Source organism: Meleagris gallopavo, chromosome 5 (assembly GCF_905368555.1).
Source record: "Meleagris gallopavo chromosome 5, MGAL_WU_HG_1.1, whole genome shotgun sequence".
NCBI lineage: Eukaryota > Metazoa > Chordata > Aves > Galliformes > Phasianidae > Meleagris > Meleagris gallopavo.
The window spans coordinates 5055072-5070729 of record NC_139408.1 but is presented as its reverse complement, the minus strand read 5'-3'; the positions used below and the strand labels follow the sequence as shown (position 1 = coordinate 5070729).

The 15658-nt window shown below is 37.1% G+C and overlaps 1 protein-coding gene across 10 annotated transcripts in view; it reads right to left on the bottom strand.

Annotated features, from left to right (window-relative positions):
- Positions 1-15658, bottom strand: part of LOC100539913 (leucine zipper protein 2-like) — a 251299-nt gene that overhangs the window by 125431 nt on the left and 110210 nt on the right. For all 10 annotated transcript variants that reach the window (XM_085223953.1, XM_085223956.1, XM_085223954.1 and 7 more), the window contains one exon: positions 8753-9107. In XM_085223953.1, the coding sequence (XP_085080079.1) occupies positions 8753-8814 (62 nt within the window). In that variant the 5' untranslated portion in view covers positions 8815-9107. The remainder of the gene's footprint in view (positions 1-8752; positions 9108-15658) is intronic.

Here is a 15658-nt window from a genome sequence, read left to right as displayed (position 1 = left end):
CAAAGAAAACAGAAAAGCCACAGTGAGTATTTTCAGGAGAGAACATGCCAGGAACTCATACACACTGCAGGTAAACCTGCAGCGGCGTGATGGACTCAACCATTCACTACTTGGCAGTTAGAAGACAATGATTATTTTGGGTACCTGGGCATAGAAGATGAGAATTAGTCCTGAACTGATCAGTTTCAGCAAAGCTGCTCAAAGGTTCAGCTATTTACAGAACACAGGTGTTTGCTGTGAACCCTGAATGATCTTCATCCTATCCTGAAAATTACTTCTTAAAATAAGGTGTAAGTGAGGTATGAGTACAACTGACTTTATTTCTCCATTAAAAAACAACATTTGTGATGACAGACATTCTCTCTTTGCATACTGAGCACACATTTCACTATGCTGCGTCAGCAGGAATAAAATTCCACAACAGCCAATCTGAAGCCACTCAGAGCACATCTGCTTTTCAGAGTCTTGCCAATTCCATTTTCACACATTTTTCTTTTGTCATCTACATTTCAATAAAGTCTCACTTTCTTCTTCCTGCTTACTGCCACAGGCTAGTCTGAAGAAATAGAACACAACTGCAAAATCATTCAAACGTGATGGGAACGGGAAAAAAAAGAGCTTTACCATAAGGCATAAATCAAGTGGGCATAATGTATTACTGTCATTAATGTCACTCCCAGTCCTCGAATTCACTGGTTCCAAGAAAAAGTCACATTGCTTACTTCTCTTTCCATTCGCACCAACAAAGTCACAGAATCACTTGAAAAGAAAAAAATCAGGTGCTGTGAATTCACATATATGGTACTAGTAACCAACAACCTTTTTCTTATGACCTATAAGGCCTGGTAATCTCCTTCCTGACCCCTTTCACTATTCGACCAAGTTTTACAAAGATCCATAACAGCTCCTGCAAAGATATTAAAGGTTTACACTATAGTGAGATTACAGGACTGTTGAGGGTGTGCTCAATTCCACTGTTTATGTCACTTATGAAGATGTTAAAGAACACTGGCCTGCGTGCTGACCCCTGTGGGACATCATTTGTCACTGGTCTCCATCCGGACATGGAGCCACTGATCACCGTTATCTGAGTATGACTTCACAACCAGTTTCTCATTCACTGAACAGTCCACCAATCAAATCCGTATCTCTCCAATCTGTAGAGAAGGATATTGTGGGGTACCGTGTCAAAGGCCTCACTGAAGTCCTGACAGATGACACTAGTGGCTCTTCCCTTGTCCACTGGTACAGTTCCACCATCATAAAAAGCAACAAGGCTCCAAAGGCATAGCAATGGTGCTTAACAGAAATGTGATAACCTCAAAAAGTTCATACAGAGATGTTAGAGGAATGCTCTGCTGCAGTTCCACCTCCAACTAAAAGGGGAAAGTGCCAGTTCTACAATGATGCAGAATTCAGTAAATGCATTCTTTTATTTTTAACGCTGCAACTTGTCTGACAGCAAGTCTGGTTTTTAATGAGCTTCCACTTTCCTACTCTGCAAATGAGGAACAAGCCCACCTATACCCCACAAGGATGTTGTGAATGTGAACTGATGAAACATTAGCATTCCTAAGAATAGAAGCATGCAAATAGCTGGAATAATTAACAATTTGGGTAAAATACAGCATCTAGCAGCATGCTGGCCTTATCTTCTCAGCACGTGGAGGCAGAACACATGAGGAATTCGACGTCTCCCTATGCTGCTTTCCATAGATGCTGTCAATCAACACTAGCAAATAAGATATTGAGCAATTCCACAGACTTATTTCTTCAGCTCAAAAATCCTAGACATTAATTTCTCTTGTGATTCAAGAACAGTATGTTTCAGCAAACAGAGAAGAGATGTCAGCAATGTTTCTTTTAGTGCTCCCTCTAATATGCAGTAAGGATTAATAAACGTGGGAGTGAAATGACGTAAAGCAAGAAGGGGGGTGAGTAACAGCATAAGAAGATGAGAACAGTTCAGACACTATTTGAAGCAACGTCATATTTTCCAATTTATTCTTCAGCATTGCTAAAAGACGCTTGCCACTCCTGCAAGTTTGAAATAGCAAATATAACAAATATAACATCTTAAGCCTTGGCACAATACTGAGATTGAAGGATAGTCTGAAATATTTTTATTCTTTTTGGCAAAAACATCACTTGTCTTCCTTTCAGAAAATACTTACAGACCTTACAAGACATCCAGTGAGCAAAACCAGACAACGAGAAGAAACACTTTCTGACAAGTTGCATAAATGAGATTTATTTGTCTGCAGATTGGTATATCATAAGGATCACTGTCTGGGAACAGGTTTCTGTTAAACATAGAAGCAATATGAAGTGCATTTTTGTAGAAGGAGGGATTTCAACTTTACTTTGATATCTGGATATAAACCCAGACCTAGTTGAACTAATAAATAAGAAAAACAGTGAAGTGTCAATTACAATTTCCCTGAAAACAAAAAAGACATTGGAAATTTCAAAAGCATCTCCACTGCCAGTGTCCTGAGCAGAAATGCATTATACGTAGCATAACAACCAGAAGTCCAACCATTATATTACATTTTTAAGACTGAATTCTAGAAAACTTTGAGATTTAACTGATATTGCATGGAAATTAAAAATTCTATCCAAAGTTAGATCAAATGTAAAATAAGTTACTCCTGAAGGGTATGGTTTTTTTGTTGTTTTATTTTGTTTTCTTAGTGGTTGTTTTTTGTTTTTTTTTTTTTTTTTTAGCATCATCCTTTCTTCTACTCCCCTTATATTTTTTTTCCTTTTTTTTTTTTTTAATATAACATAAATACCTCAAAATAATTTATTTTATAGTATTTCTCACCAAACAGAGACAGGCTATCTGGAGTTCTAATTTAGGTTGATGGCTTACATTTGTAGAGTACTTTCCTAAGTTATCTTATTGTCTGATATAAAACATTAAAAGCATAACAATTCCAAGGTTATTATTCTTCATCAGAAACTAGCCCCATCATCAGAGAATATAATCTCATAAAAACTATAAGTATTGACCAGAATCTACTACTTTTCTACCCTTTCACTTTGAGTGGGAGACAAACAGATTAAATTTGTGGTTGTGCCAGTGTAAACAAACTGCAACCATGGAGAAGTAAACGTTCTGCATAAGGCTGATATTAAGAATATATCTATCTACATAGTAAACTGTAGTGCAAGCACAGGGACTCTCTGATCAGCCTTAAGGAAATTCATTCTGATGCCAAGAAGTCTGCCCCTAACAGGTTCTGCTTTACTTTTCTCTGACAGATGGATGTGCCCCATCTACCTTGTTTGAAAACTATCTTGAACACCCCTGGACTAAATCACAAGCCCAATGGTTTCTTCTTGGTTTGGTTGCTTGTTATTTTGCTGTTGTTTTAGAATTGCGGTGTGATTTTATTCATTTATTTGGCATTTATTTATATTTATTTATTTTTCAAGTATGGTGTTTTCTGCTTTTTTCTTTTTTTCTTTTGATTTTAATAAAACCAAAGCTCAAAATTTCTCCTAGAAGAAAGAAAGGGCTTTCTTTCACCAAACAGTGAAACCACATTGTTTGCTGCTTTAGGCCCTCACTTACGCATCAATAATAAAATTGAGCCAAATACATTCCTAGAAATAATGGAGCTATACCACAAGTAAACTCCTCTCCTTGTTTTTAAACACAGCCCACAGCAAAGTGTATGCTTTCTTCAGGTATAATAAGATTGCATGTCATATGCTGAATGACACTTCCACAAACCAAGTACTTGCAAAACGTCAACCTTCCATGCATAATCATACATGCTTGATAGAAACAAGAATAATTCTGCAGACTAGAAAACTCAGATGGCTTAAGTAAATGTGAAAGGAATTCTGAGCAGGAGACACAGGAGTGAGTCAACACCTTTGCATTTCTGGAAGTATTCAAAAAGCACAATATTAAAACAGTCTTTGTTATTCACCCAGCTTACATGAAAATGCTAAAGTAGTCTACATCAAACTCTTTTTTTTCCCTCAGTTCACTGAAAGTCATGGGCAAAAGGAAGGATGCTGCTAGACCTCAGCCTAAGATCCCAGAAGGGTGGGCTGCTTTCAGCCACCTGCGCAAGGGCATATCAGTAGTGTGGTTACAGACAAGGACAGCACCACAAGGAAGTCTTACTCTTCCACCTCAAAATCTAGGAAGGGGCAGGGTTCTTTCTACTCTCCTATCAGTCTGAGCAAAAAAGTCACTTTGAACATCTGTCCATAAGCCATATGTGTTTAATAGTGTAGAATCATAGGATCCTTAGAATTGGAAGGGACCTCTGAAGGAATCTAATCCAAATCCCCTGCAATGAATAGGGACTCCACAGCTAGATCAGCTTGCCCAGGGCCTGATCCAGCCTTGCCTTGAAAGTCTCCAGGGATAGGGCATCAACCACATCCCTAGGCAACTTGTTCCTGTTTCCAAGATCAAGAGTTTAAGAACTAGAAAGAAAAAACAACAAACAAAAAAAAAAAAAAAAAAAAACAAAAAAAAAAAATGATTTCTTTCAACATTTCTTTCCTTTTCCATGTCTCCCAGTATAGTAATGTCTAAGACATTCACGTTTACCCATCATCAAGGCTCAGATGAAGTCCTTCAAACAATATTATCTGAAAGAAAGATACCAGTACTCTTATGTACTTTAGAAGAAGTTACCAAAACCAACAGATGCTTTAAAGAAAATAGCTGACATCGAACATACAGGATGGGGAAAAAGCAAGCATTTGAGTCAGGTTCTCATATTTTGTAGAGGAAGTGAGTTCAAGTTATTTACATCTCTTCCAACAGTAGGGGTACAACAAACCAAAACACATACCAGCATTAAGAAATACCCGCCTACCAGAAATGGGCACACTACTTTTATTCTAATGAAAAACAAAGGTAGTATTTCTTCAGAAGACAGTGAATTCTACATTGCCTTCTCACATTGGTTTTGTAAGACTGTCACTCCGTTACACTATTAAGAAAAAAAAGCATCAAGCATTTCACTGACATGAAAAAAATACAAATTCTGCCTTTCACAGCCCTAGTGTTTGCACAGCCATTTAGTGAGTTGCTGCTTAGTTTTATTAATATTATTATGGAAATGCATCCTATGCTTATTCTCAGCTATAAAATTCTATTTCAATCCAATTTTGCATCTGGCAAATTTTATGCGTGGACAGAAAATTCCTGTCTCTTAGGCACTTGTCTTAGATAAAAATACCAATTTTGCTTCACACCCAGATACTTCTAATGAGTCAGATATTTGTCATTTGGGCAACAGAAACATTGCTGATTTAAATACCCAATCTTCTAATTGTAATGGTTAATTAATTCATAGAAAATTTTCCTTCTAGCTTAAAACAAGCAAGACTCTTTCGACAAGATAATCAGTGCTGCAGATCTCAGTTACTAGCCCAAATGAATAACTTCATGCAGTTATTCTCTTCCACAAATAGTATTTTTCCTAGTCAGAAGGCTTAAGCATCTGCATCCATTAAAGCACACAGGCAAAATAAGATCCTTTGGGCTTTACACGCTATGTGCACTTATTGAATACTCTGCTCTGTAGGACTTGTTTCTGTAAGTGTCTTCAGTGTAATCTGAAAAAATGATATGTACACAACCATTGCATTACATCTGCCCAAACCAAACGGTCCAAGGAAATCTGAAAACAGACAGGGAAACACAAGCTTTAGAATAGTAATTTCAGCTTCAAAAATGTATTCTCTTTAACTTTTTGTAGGAGTCCAAGCACTAATTTTTGCTATTTCCATCCAAATAAATCATTAACTGGACAGGCAAGTTTACCTCAATCTTATTACCACTTCGGCAGTACAAAGAAAATGGAAATATGAGTAAGAGTAATAACTGACTCTCAAAGCCACATCAAAAGGTGTTCAAGAAATGTTTAGATGTTGTCCTAAGGGACATGTTTAGTGGGGAAATACTGGTGGTAGGCGGATGGTTGGACTGGATGAACTTGGAATTCATTTTCAATCTTGATGATTCTGTGAAAACCAAGTTTACGTAATACAGAAAAGTGTTCATTTTAAGAACATGAACTTTCTCTAATGTAATAGACATGTGGTTAATTTACATGGTTTAAGACCATGACAAGATATTAGTACTGTTCTGAAAATCAGACATTAATACTGAACACAGGCTTAAGAACCATATGTTTGTCTTCTTAACAATGTCATAAAGTACATCAAGATGTGTGCTAATGCAGTTATACTCGTCAAGTCATTTTTTTTTACAATTAGCCTTGAGGACATGCCGATGTCTTCTGAAGGTATAAAACCATGACACGAGGCAAAGAATAACATCAAATAAGGCGAGGAAGAAAAAACTTCAATTGTCCACATCTGCATTAAATATTGTGTTCATTGATTTCAGCACCAACGTATTAACTAGTGGTGCTTCGCTTCTCTGTAAACTTAGGGGAAGAAAAAAAAATCACAATGGAAAACTTTCTGCATCACAAGGCCTGTGCTTTTCCTTAGCTAAGCAATTTCACACAGCACGATATTAGATTCTGCTTTTTGCTCACACAACTGCTCCTAAGATGCTGTTATGTTCAGGCCTAGCTAATGCATTAACCATATGTTCCCAAGAAATACTGACTGCTACAAACTACAGGCAGTGACTTCTGCTGAAGGAGAATAATCTGCTTCCAGTAGATGGCATATTGTTAGCACTGTGTCATTTTTTTAAGCTTCTATCATGCGCTGTTGAAAAATGACTCAAAGTTCTACGCAGGCAGTTAAGAATCAAGTAACTGAAGGCAGCTGCTGACCAGGATGGTGCAGTACTTCCAGTCTTATAAATCACCAGAACTATAGCAGAGCATCAGTGTCCTGTGCTACAGGATGGTATCACAAAAGCAAAACTTCACAACACAAAACAGTGCTTAAGCAGAATTTTAAGCGGACAGTCTCACATTGATTATTTCCATCCCTCAATTAGGGATGTTTTTGGAGTTTGATACTAGAGGCCTTTTTCCCAGATTCATCTCCTGAGCACTCAATGAGTCATTTATCTCAGTTTTCATAAAACCCATACAATATGAAAAATTGAAGTAACTTCCCATGCTTCTTTTCACTACATTTTTGTGCAAACTTGTGCAAGATGCAAACTTGTTTCTGTACTGCCCTGGTACTGCCTTCCCTCTTCAACTTTGGCATAATTTAGAAAAGAATATATATTACTTCTAAATGAGTAGAACTATTAATCTAAATTCACAAGTTTCACGCTTGGCTGCTGGTGAATGTTTCCTTAGACTGCTTATAAAATCAGAAAGGAAACCTACTGAATGAGTCTGTTGCAATTCTCCTCTGAGTTTTATATTTCAAAGAGCATTGAAGTTGTTTATATTGACTGGTTCTATAGTTTCTAAACCACAAACATTAAAGAAAAATAAAAGTTACATACACAACCCCATCACCTCCCTCAAAAAAAAAAAAAAAAGGAAAAAAGAGTGCAGTAGTAAAATAATTGAACATTATGATGCTCCTCACTTCTCCCTGCATTCAGATTTTACAATTCCACAGTCTTGTGTTCGCATATGCACTGAGAGGTGCTCCTGCCCCACCTTACTTTGAGTACCTAGCAGGCACTTTCTTTTTGAAACTCCATGAACAATTAAGGCTTGAAAGATGCAGGAAAAAAAAACAAACAAACAAACTACAGGAACAAATGTCTTACCAAGCATTTTCCTGACAAATGCACGCATCCTCTGATAACGTGCTCTATGGACTTAGAAGCTGATTGAGTACTAATAACACAGCAGAGAAACATCATGCTTAAAATTTAGGTTAATTTTCTGTCAAGCAATGGGAATTTAAGAAGCCTGAACTGTGAGCAGTGTTATTAGGACACATCTATTCTGCACCCAGCATTAACTCTTCTTCTCTAAACAAGACAATGGGATAGAGTTTATCAGCTGTATCTTCCCCTGGCTAAACATGTTATGCCCACAGACCAGACAACATAGTATCTCTAAGCAACTGTGCAACGCACGTTATCTTATCAGAGCACTGCATTTCAGAACAGTTTTTATTTTGAGTTTGCAGTAGGTTTTGTTTGTATTTTCTCGTGACATGCTGTACTTGCACAGAAAGGAGTGCTGCTGGATTGCAGGAACTTTTCAACATTTCCTGGCATTGAGATAACACTGCAACACCTCACCTGTATTTCACCGGAAAGAAGATAAGCTATAGGTCTCTGTTTGGATGCAAAAGCCTGAGCTGGGATAAGACTGTTGAAGTGCTTGTTTTTCTGCACTCAATAGGTGTTAGCACATTCTCCATTTCAGCATTTTGGCTTCCTTATTTCCCATGCTATTTGAAATGTTTAGATGTGGATTAATGGGGAAATATTGGACTGGATGATCTTGGAGGTTTTTTCCAGCAATGTTGAGTCTACGATTCTGTTGCTGCATATGGAGCAATATGGACACATATGGAGTTTATATTTGTTCCCTGTCCTGTTTCATCTCATGAGCTGAGGGTCAACTTATACAGGAGCAGCTCTTTAACTAACAACATACAAAACCGAGAAACAACACATAAAAGATTCAGCATGCCTCAGAGGATCAAGAGGGGGAGGGGGGTAGAGACAAGAATCAGAAAAGATAACCGTGCTTTAAACTTCCTAACAGAAGCTGAAACCACTGTTATTCCTCCTGCAAATCCCAACTCTAAAAGAATAAATAGCAAACAGAACAGAACTGTAAGCAAAATAGCTCTCTGTACTCACCTAGCACTGAAGACCAGTGCAGGAAAAAGAGGCAGCAAGTAATAAGCAGGGAAGAATTTCATGATGTAGCCCCCCTGTTTCGTTCTGTTCCTCACCGATCTTCTTCGCAGCGTCTCCTGCCTCCTCTACCGACCGATGGACCGACTAACGAAAGGAGCTCGGAGTGGGATGTGAGCTCCGTGAGTGATGTCAGAGGCAGCGAGCTGCTGCTGCGAGCCCACAGCCTGCTCGAGGCGATCAGTCAGCGTGCTGCCTTCAGCCGCGTCCTGGAGGGTTTGGTAGTGGTGGATGGGGAGGGACAGGCAGGCAGCAGCTGGCTTTGAGGTTATGGCAGAGCAGGGCTTAGGGATTCCGCCTGGAAGAAGATAGAAAAGGGAATGAAAATAACATCAGCATTTTCTAACTGGAGTCTAAATTTGTTTGAAGTGAATCTATACCAGATTCGTGGTACAGAGGCAATAGCTGCTTAAAGGAGGCATCATGTGACAAATCAGCCTGACAGACTGGATCTGGAGAGGTATCACCTCTGCACAGCAAGAATTCACAAATCATTACGTCAGTTAGATATACATTCACCCCACTGCCACACCAATTGAAAAGTGGCAACAGTTTCCAAAATGTTTTCAAAACATTGATATAATCTCTAAAAACCATACAGCAGCAGAAGCATCTCACGCGACTTTCAGAGCATCCTGTTTATCATTTCATCTGATCTTACCGTTGATTTTAAAAAATAGAAAGTAAAGCTCACTGTTAATTGCAAATGTTTTCGTTTTAAGTATTCCTTACTCTGTCACAAGTGAAGTTTGTTGGATGGCAAATCACGCAACAATCAGAATCACCAAGGTTGGAAAAGGCCTCCAATATCATACAGTCCAACCATCCACATACCACCAGTATTCCCCACTAAACCATGTCCCTTAGTAAACATCGAAACGTTTTTTGAACACCTCCAAAGACAGTGACTCAGCCACCTGCCTGGGCAGCCCATTCCAGCACCTGACCAACAGTACAATAATAGAATATCAAAACAAAAATTAACTTCCTGTGTAGCACAAAACAAAACAAAACAAGCTTGGTTATAAGCAAGCAAGATTGATAATTAGAAGAGGGAGTTCTATTTGTTTGCCCGATCAAATGAAAGTCATCCAGAAACGACATTATGCATCACATCCATAAAATAAAAGTTTCCACAATGTGCACTGGTGTATCACTGCATTCAATAGTTTGAGGAATCGATTCAGAGTGTATCAAAGCCAATAGAGACTCACAGATTTAAATGAATGGAAACCTTTCTGAAATTAGTTTTGACCCTTATAAAGGCCTCACGTGGCATAGAGATGGAACTGACAAATTAAGTTACACACACTACACAATGAGCTGAGAGAGAGGGGAGAGAAAAGGAGAACAAGAAAAGGAATATAAATAGCCAAAAAAAAGGAGAAAGAGTAAGATAATGTCTGAAAACTTCTGTATTCCAACAACAGTGTTCCTTTCAGACACACTTGGCTACAAGTTCTATTCAACCGTGTTAATTTAAATCCACATTTATTGTTATTTTGATGATACAGTACCAGCATGAAAGAAACAGACATGTTGCCATGGATATTTATGACAGAACAGTAAAAGGGTCATAAAAAGTGCAGTCAGCTTCTCATTTTCTCTTCCAGAAAAAAAGCCAACCTTCCCAGGCTACCAGACATCTCATGTACACATACCAACTGCCACGACTTCTTCCATCTTCCTTTACATGCCCACACATACACCATGGAAGAGAGGAAAGAAGGCAGGTGTACATCAAGGGAGTAATTTATGCTCAATTATACTGAACAAGTTTAACAAATCTCATGGAATTTTTCAACAGATGGAATTATTTTTTAATTTTGCTGTTACTCTTTTTTATTTTTTGAGGAAGGGGATGAGTAATAAGGAGTCTTGCTTTCAGCTCCAGGTTCTCACTGTGTTTGCAAGGGAAAAGAAATGCTCAAGAAGATGAGCAGCTTCACCACAAGTATTCTCCAACTACTATCATGGTGTCATTAAGGTTGGAAAACAACTCTAAGATCACCAAGCCCAAGCTCAATCCACTCCCACCATGCCCTCTAAGAATAGCTGCATTTTTAAGAGACAAACTTGTGTAAGGATGGACTTAGGCAGTTAACCTCAGACACTATTGTCAGATTTGATTGCACTCAACCCATTTGTCTGAAGACATGAAAAAACATCTTTTACGAGACATCCTTTTACTCCTCAAACACAATTAACGGAACTAAATCTTGAGCTTTGGAGAATTTGGGTTTAGGTCTTTTCCATTTTATTTTTCTTTTTAAGAGAAGATGCATTTTAAAAAGTACTAAGTGCATCTTAAGAAAAGAATCGTATTTATATTTTAAAAATGGTTGGTAGTTTTCTTAGCTTTATATAATCTGTTTGGTGCTATGCATATTTAAAGAGAGATCACATATTGATGTATAACAACTTCAAAGATGTTAGATACAAATATTCTATACAAAGGCATTAGAAATGCAGAACTCAATAAATATTGTATTTTCACTCACAGTGAAACATTCTGCCTTTTTTGCTTACGTTTATTGGCAGTCTTATTAAATATATGATTACTCCTAGCTTTGCAAAAAAGAATTCAGATGATTATATGTGCTCTTTTACAAGAACAGCACCTTAAATATAGATAAGAACAAAACACTGGAACTACTATTGCAAAATTCAAAAACAGTATCTTTCCTTAGAAGTGCCAAGTCACACTATTTGTCACACAAACTTTTGCAAGTTTGCCTAAATATACTGCGTATGGGAGTATCATTGCCTACTTTAGGGAAGAAAATAAATCAATTGTCACCATTTGCAAATACATTACAAAGCTTAAGCTTGCCTGAGCAGAAAGACATTCACTTCTGCCTTTATTCATGTAGCAACTATTTTAGCTGGGGTCCCTATTTTATTTTTGGTCATTGGAATTAAAAATAGTAAGAAAAAAGAAGGAATTACAGCATAATGATGTGATACTCAGTTATCTTGAATGTATATGTGCTAGTAGAAGCTTCTATAAACATATTTAATATAACAGACCATTAACATTTCCTGCTGTAGAATAATGAAGTTGTCAAGATGGAAGTCTTCACAAGACTGGACTTAGGTAATTTTCAGAAGGATGAAGGCACAACACTTGGACAAACATAAGGAATTCTATTTCAGGGAGCTTTACAACTGCAATTGGCTTATGTTTTTATCATAGTTACTATTGAAAGACTACAACTGAGCCAAAGTACAAGCAGAACTCAGCCATCCCAATTTCATGGCCTGTGCTCTATAAAGGACACTGTGTTATGATGTAAATACCATATCACCACTGCAATTCAGAGAGTGTCAGCTTTTATTTCATGCATGTATGAATGCATACATGCACATACAAATGCATCTACCCATGTTTTTGTTGAACTGTAGAACCCTTACGTATAACTAGAAAAGTAACTTCATACATTTCAAGATTGAAATGTAATACGCCATATAAAGACTAGGCACCAAGTTTCCGTGTAAGAATTCTATCTTGGAAGTCAACTCTGATAAACAGCACATTAAATAATAGGGGAAATACACAAAAAGGCATTTCTTAAGGATAATTGTTATGAGCTAGCTAATGCATATCTCTGAGTTCAACAACACAATATCTGTGAGTGTAGTTCTGGAATAGCAGTGCTGGTTGAACAGAAGCAAAAGGGACAAGAGACAAGACAAGCCAGGGGACTGAGAAACCATGTTTCCTTGTTCTCTTTAACACTCACCACTCTCACACTACCTTATCAAAGGATAATTAATGTCATCAACAGGAGTCTCTCTCCCTCTGCCACTTGTAGTTTCTAAGTCAGATACGTTTTTTATGCTTATAAAACAAATCAGGAGCATTGACCTTTATAGGTAAGTGACCCAGGAGTTTGCTTGCGAGAATTGCTTCTTCTGGAAGGATGGAAGACCAAGAACCAGTAAATTTATGTCAATCCAAAGTAATTGAATCATAATAAATAGTCAGAAGACAAAATCTAATTTTACAAAACCCTAGCTAGAAAAAAGAATGACAAAGATTTCTAAAACTCAGGCTATGAAAACAAAGCTCTTTTTAATATTTTTTTTACCTAAAACAGAATCCAGAAGCTCTCTCTTTCATGGATTCTCAGCTACCAAGAATACCTACTCAACATTCAACCTCATTTCAAATTCCATTCACATATCTCTTCCCTCAAAAAAGTCATATCACTTTAGCTTCAAAAACAGATTCAGCATGCCTTTTCCCACTTTTTCTCCCACTTTTCCCACTCCATTTTCTTGTTCTTCCATCACCCAGTAGACTGTTCTTCTGCCTTAGGGAACACTAGTTGATTTAATTAAAATCTTAGCACATCTGTTAAGCTACCAAAAGGCAAGATATTCTTATCAAAATAGGAAGGCAAAGCATAAGTTTCAGGGTGAAGTATTGCTGTGTACTTGAGCCCAATATTTCATTGCCACATGTACAAACCCAATTCAGCATAAACACATGCATCAACTGCATGCAGTAGTTGTATTAACGCTCTTGACTGAGACCTGACACATTAGCAATGATCACTTTGTGAGGTAATAGTCTGGAGTGACTGATTCACTGCTCAAGCTTCAAGATGTGCTTTTATAAATACCGTGGCAATCCATTAGCTCTGAATGGTGGAGCCTCAGTGACTTGTCTGCATGGCAAAAGACTTGTGCTAAGTTCATACATGGAAGTTCAAACATGGAAGTTTCTACCAGTTTCTTTTCTAAAGGCACATGTTTCAGGAAAAACTGTAATTTTAAGAGATTTCCAAGACAGCTCTTTCTATACCTAAGAACGACCCAATTCAGAAGTTTATTAAAATAATAAATTTACAGAAATTTAACCTCCTAGATATCTCTGCTTTGAGTAGGTTTCTTCCAGAACAAATTATCCTGTGAACCTTTAGTAAATACATGCAGCCCACAGAGGTCTGCTGTTGAAGCGCAGAGAAATGAGCAATTTCACAGATGTATAATTATTGAAAAGAAAGAACAGCTCGATATCATTCTCAGAAACCTCTTTTTCCACTATTCAAAACAGCAATGATTACGAATGCTTACCACACCTGGTCTACCTAGCTTTCTTACTCATTGGAGACCTATGTTTTATGCAATGTTAGAGCTACAGGAATTCTAGAAACAACAGCAAGTCTTGATCCAACCACTGCACAGAACAATGAGAAGCTCTAGGAATTTTATAAAATAGAAAACAAGAGCAATGCCAGCTCACCCAAAAATATCTGGACTTACCTATCATAATCACAGAACCAGCAGTGTTGAACTACTTCATTTGTAAATTTACAATCTGTGTGCTAAATGGGGAGGAGTATAAGGAAACAGCACTAGGAAAAATCCCATTCTCCTCTTCCTTCATAAATTGTGTAAACAGAGGAAGTAGATCAGCCCCTTAACATCTACAAACAACCTGCGGCATATTACTTCACATTAAGAAAACAACACTTTTTAAATTTTTATTTTATTATGCAAGTGGTTGCAAAGTTAAAAGCCCTTATGTATCTAATACTTACAACTTGTAGATGCTGTCATGTACGATGCATATTTAGACTGCATGGTATTAAGTATGCCAAGTCCAAGGTTATAGAAAGCCCTCTCATTTCATTGCTACATAAGCTGAAATCTAAGTCACAAAAAGCAATCAGACCCACCAAGGTCATTATAAAAAAGGAGTTAGAACACCTTCAGAAAACTGTTCCAGGCAGCAGTTGTTCACTTCTGAACTTTCTTCCTTTTTTAGATCTGAGCTGAGCTTTGCTTAACATCCAATAGACACCTCAGGGCAAATCTGCCATCTCAGACCAAAATTCAAGACTGCTGAAGTTAGCATGTATTAGAAACTGAAGACAAAAAGAATATGGGCAAGCAAAAGCGATATGACAATCCACAAGTGCTTAAATAACTATTGTTTAATTTGGAAATATTTCCTTAATACATAAAGCCAGACTGCATAAGTGACTTTTATAACAAGAGCTACTGATAAACTTCCTGGACAAAATAAAAATTAAGTCTCAAAAATGACCTTTTCCATTTGTGTGAGACAAGTCTAAAAGATTAAGTAACAATATAGTATTTATGTATTTTTTTTTTTCTTCAAAATAAAGAACATCAAGTTTCAATGACATCCGAGTATCTGTGGAGAGGCTGGGAACCATTCTCATTTCTTCCAGTTAGATATGATTTTTCTAGGTATCAGCCTCAACCCACCTCTGAAGTATGCTAAGAGATGCTTTAAGAAGTTGCTTGCATTTGCATTTTAAATTGATTGCTTTTTAATTTTAAAGTCTCTCTGGAGTTCAAGAGAATTCTTCTAACGCTTTTTTTTTTTTATATTAAATATGTCTGATGTTGTTGAAAAACAGAATGGTTTTTATTATATCAGAGAAATTTTCAAGAAATCTTTTCTTAATCAGAACATAACATATTTAGCAGAGCATGAATCCAGCTAGTTCCATTAAAGCATCGCAAAGTTTTCACCCAGAAATGGAGTCATTGATTGAAGATCCCTTCTTTAAAATATGTGTAGTCATTTAAAACTTTCCTCACTGCTTCTCCCCTTAATTTAAAACAGTAAAGAATGGCAGGTACCCATACTTACATGTAGGACAGATCTCCTCTCCCTGTACTATATTTGGACCCTAGCCCACAATCAATTATTAAACAAAACAATAACAACAAGAAATGGATCTAATTAGATCACTTGTAAAGCATGCAGTCTTTTAAAGCTCCAATGAGATTAAATGTCATCCAAGGCAGACTTTAATCATTATGATATTTTTGTCTTTAACTTTAAAAATATCCCCACCCTGATGA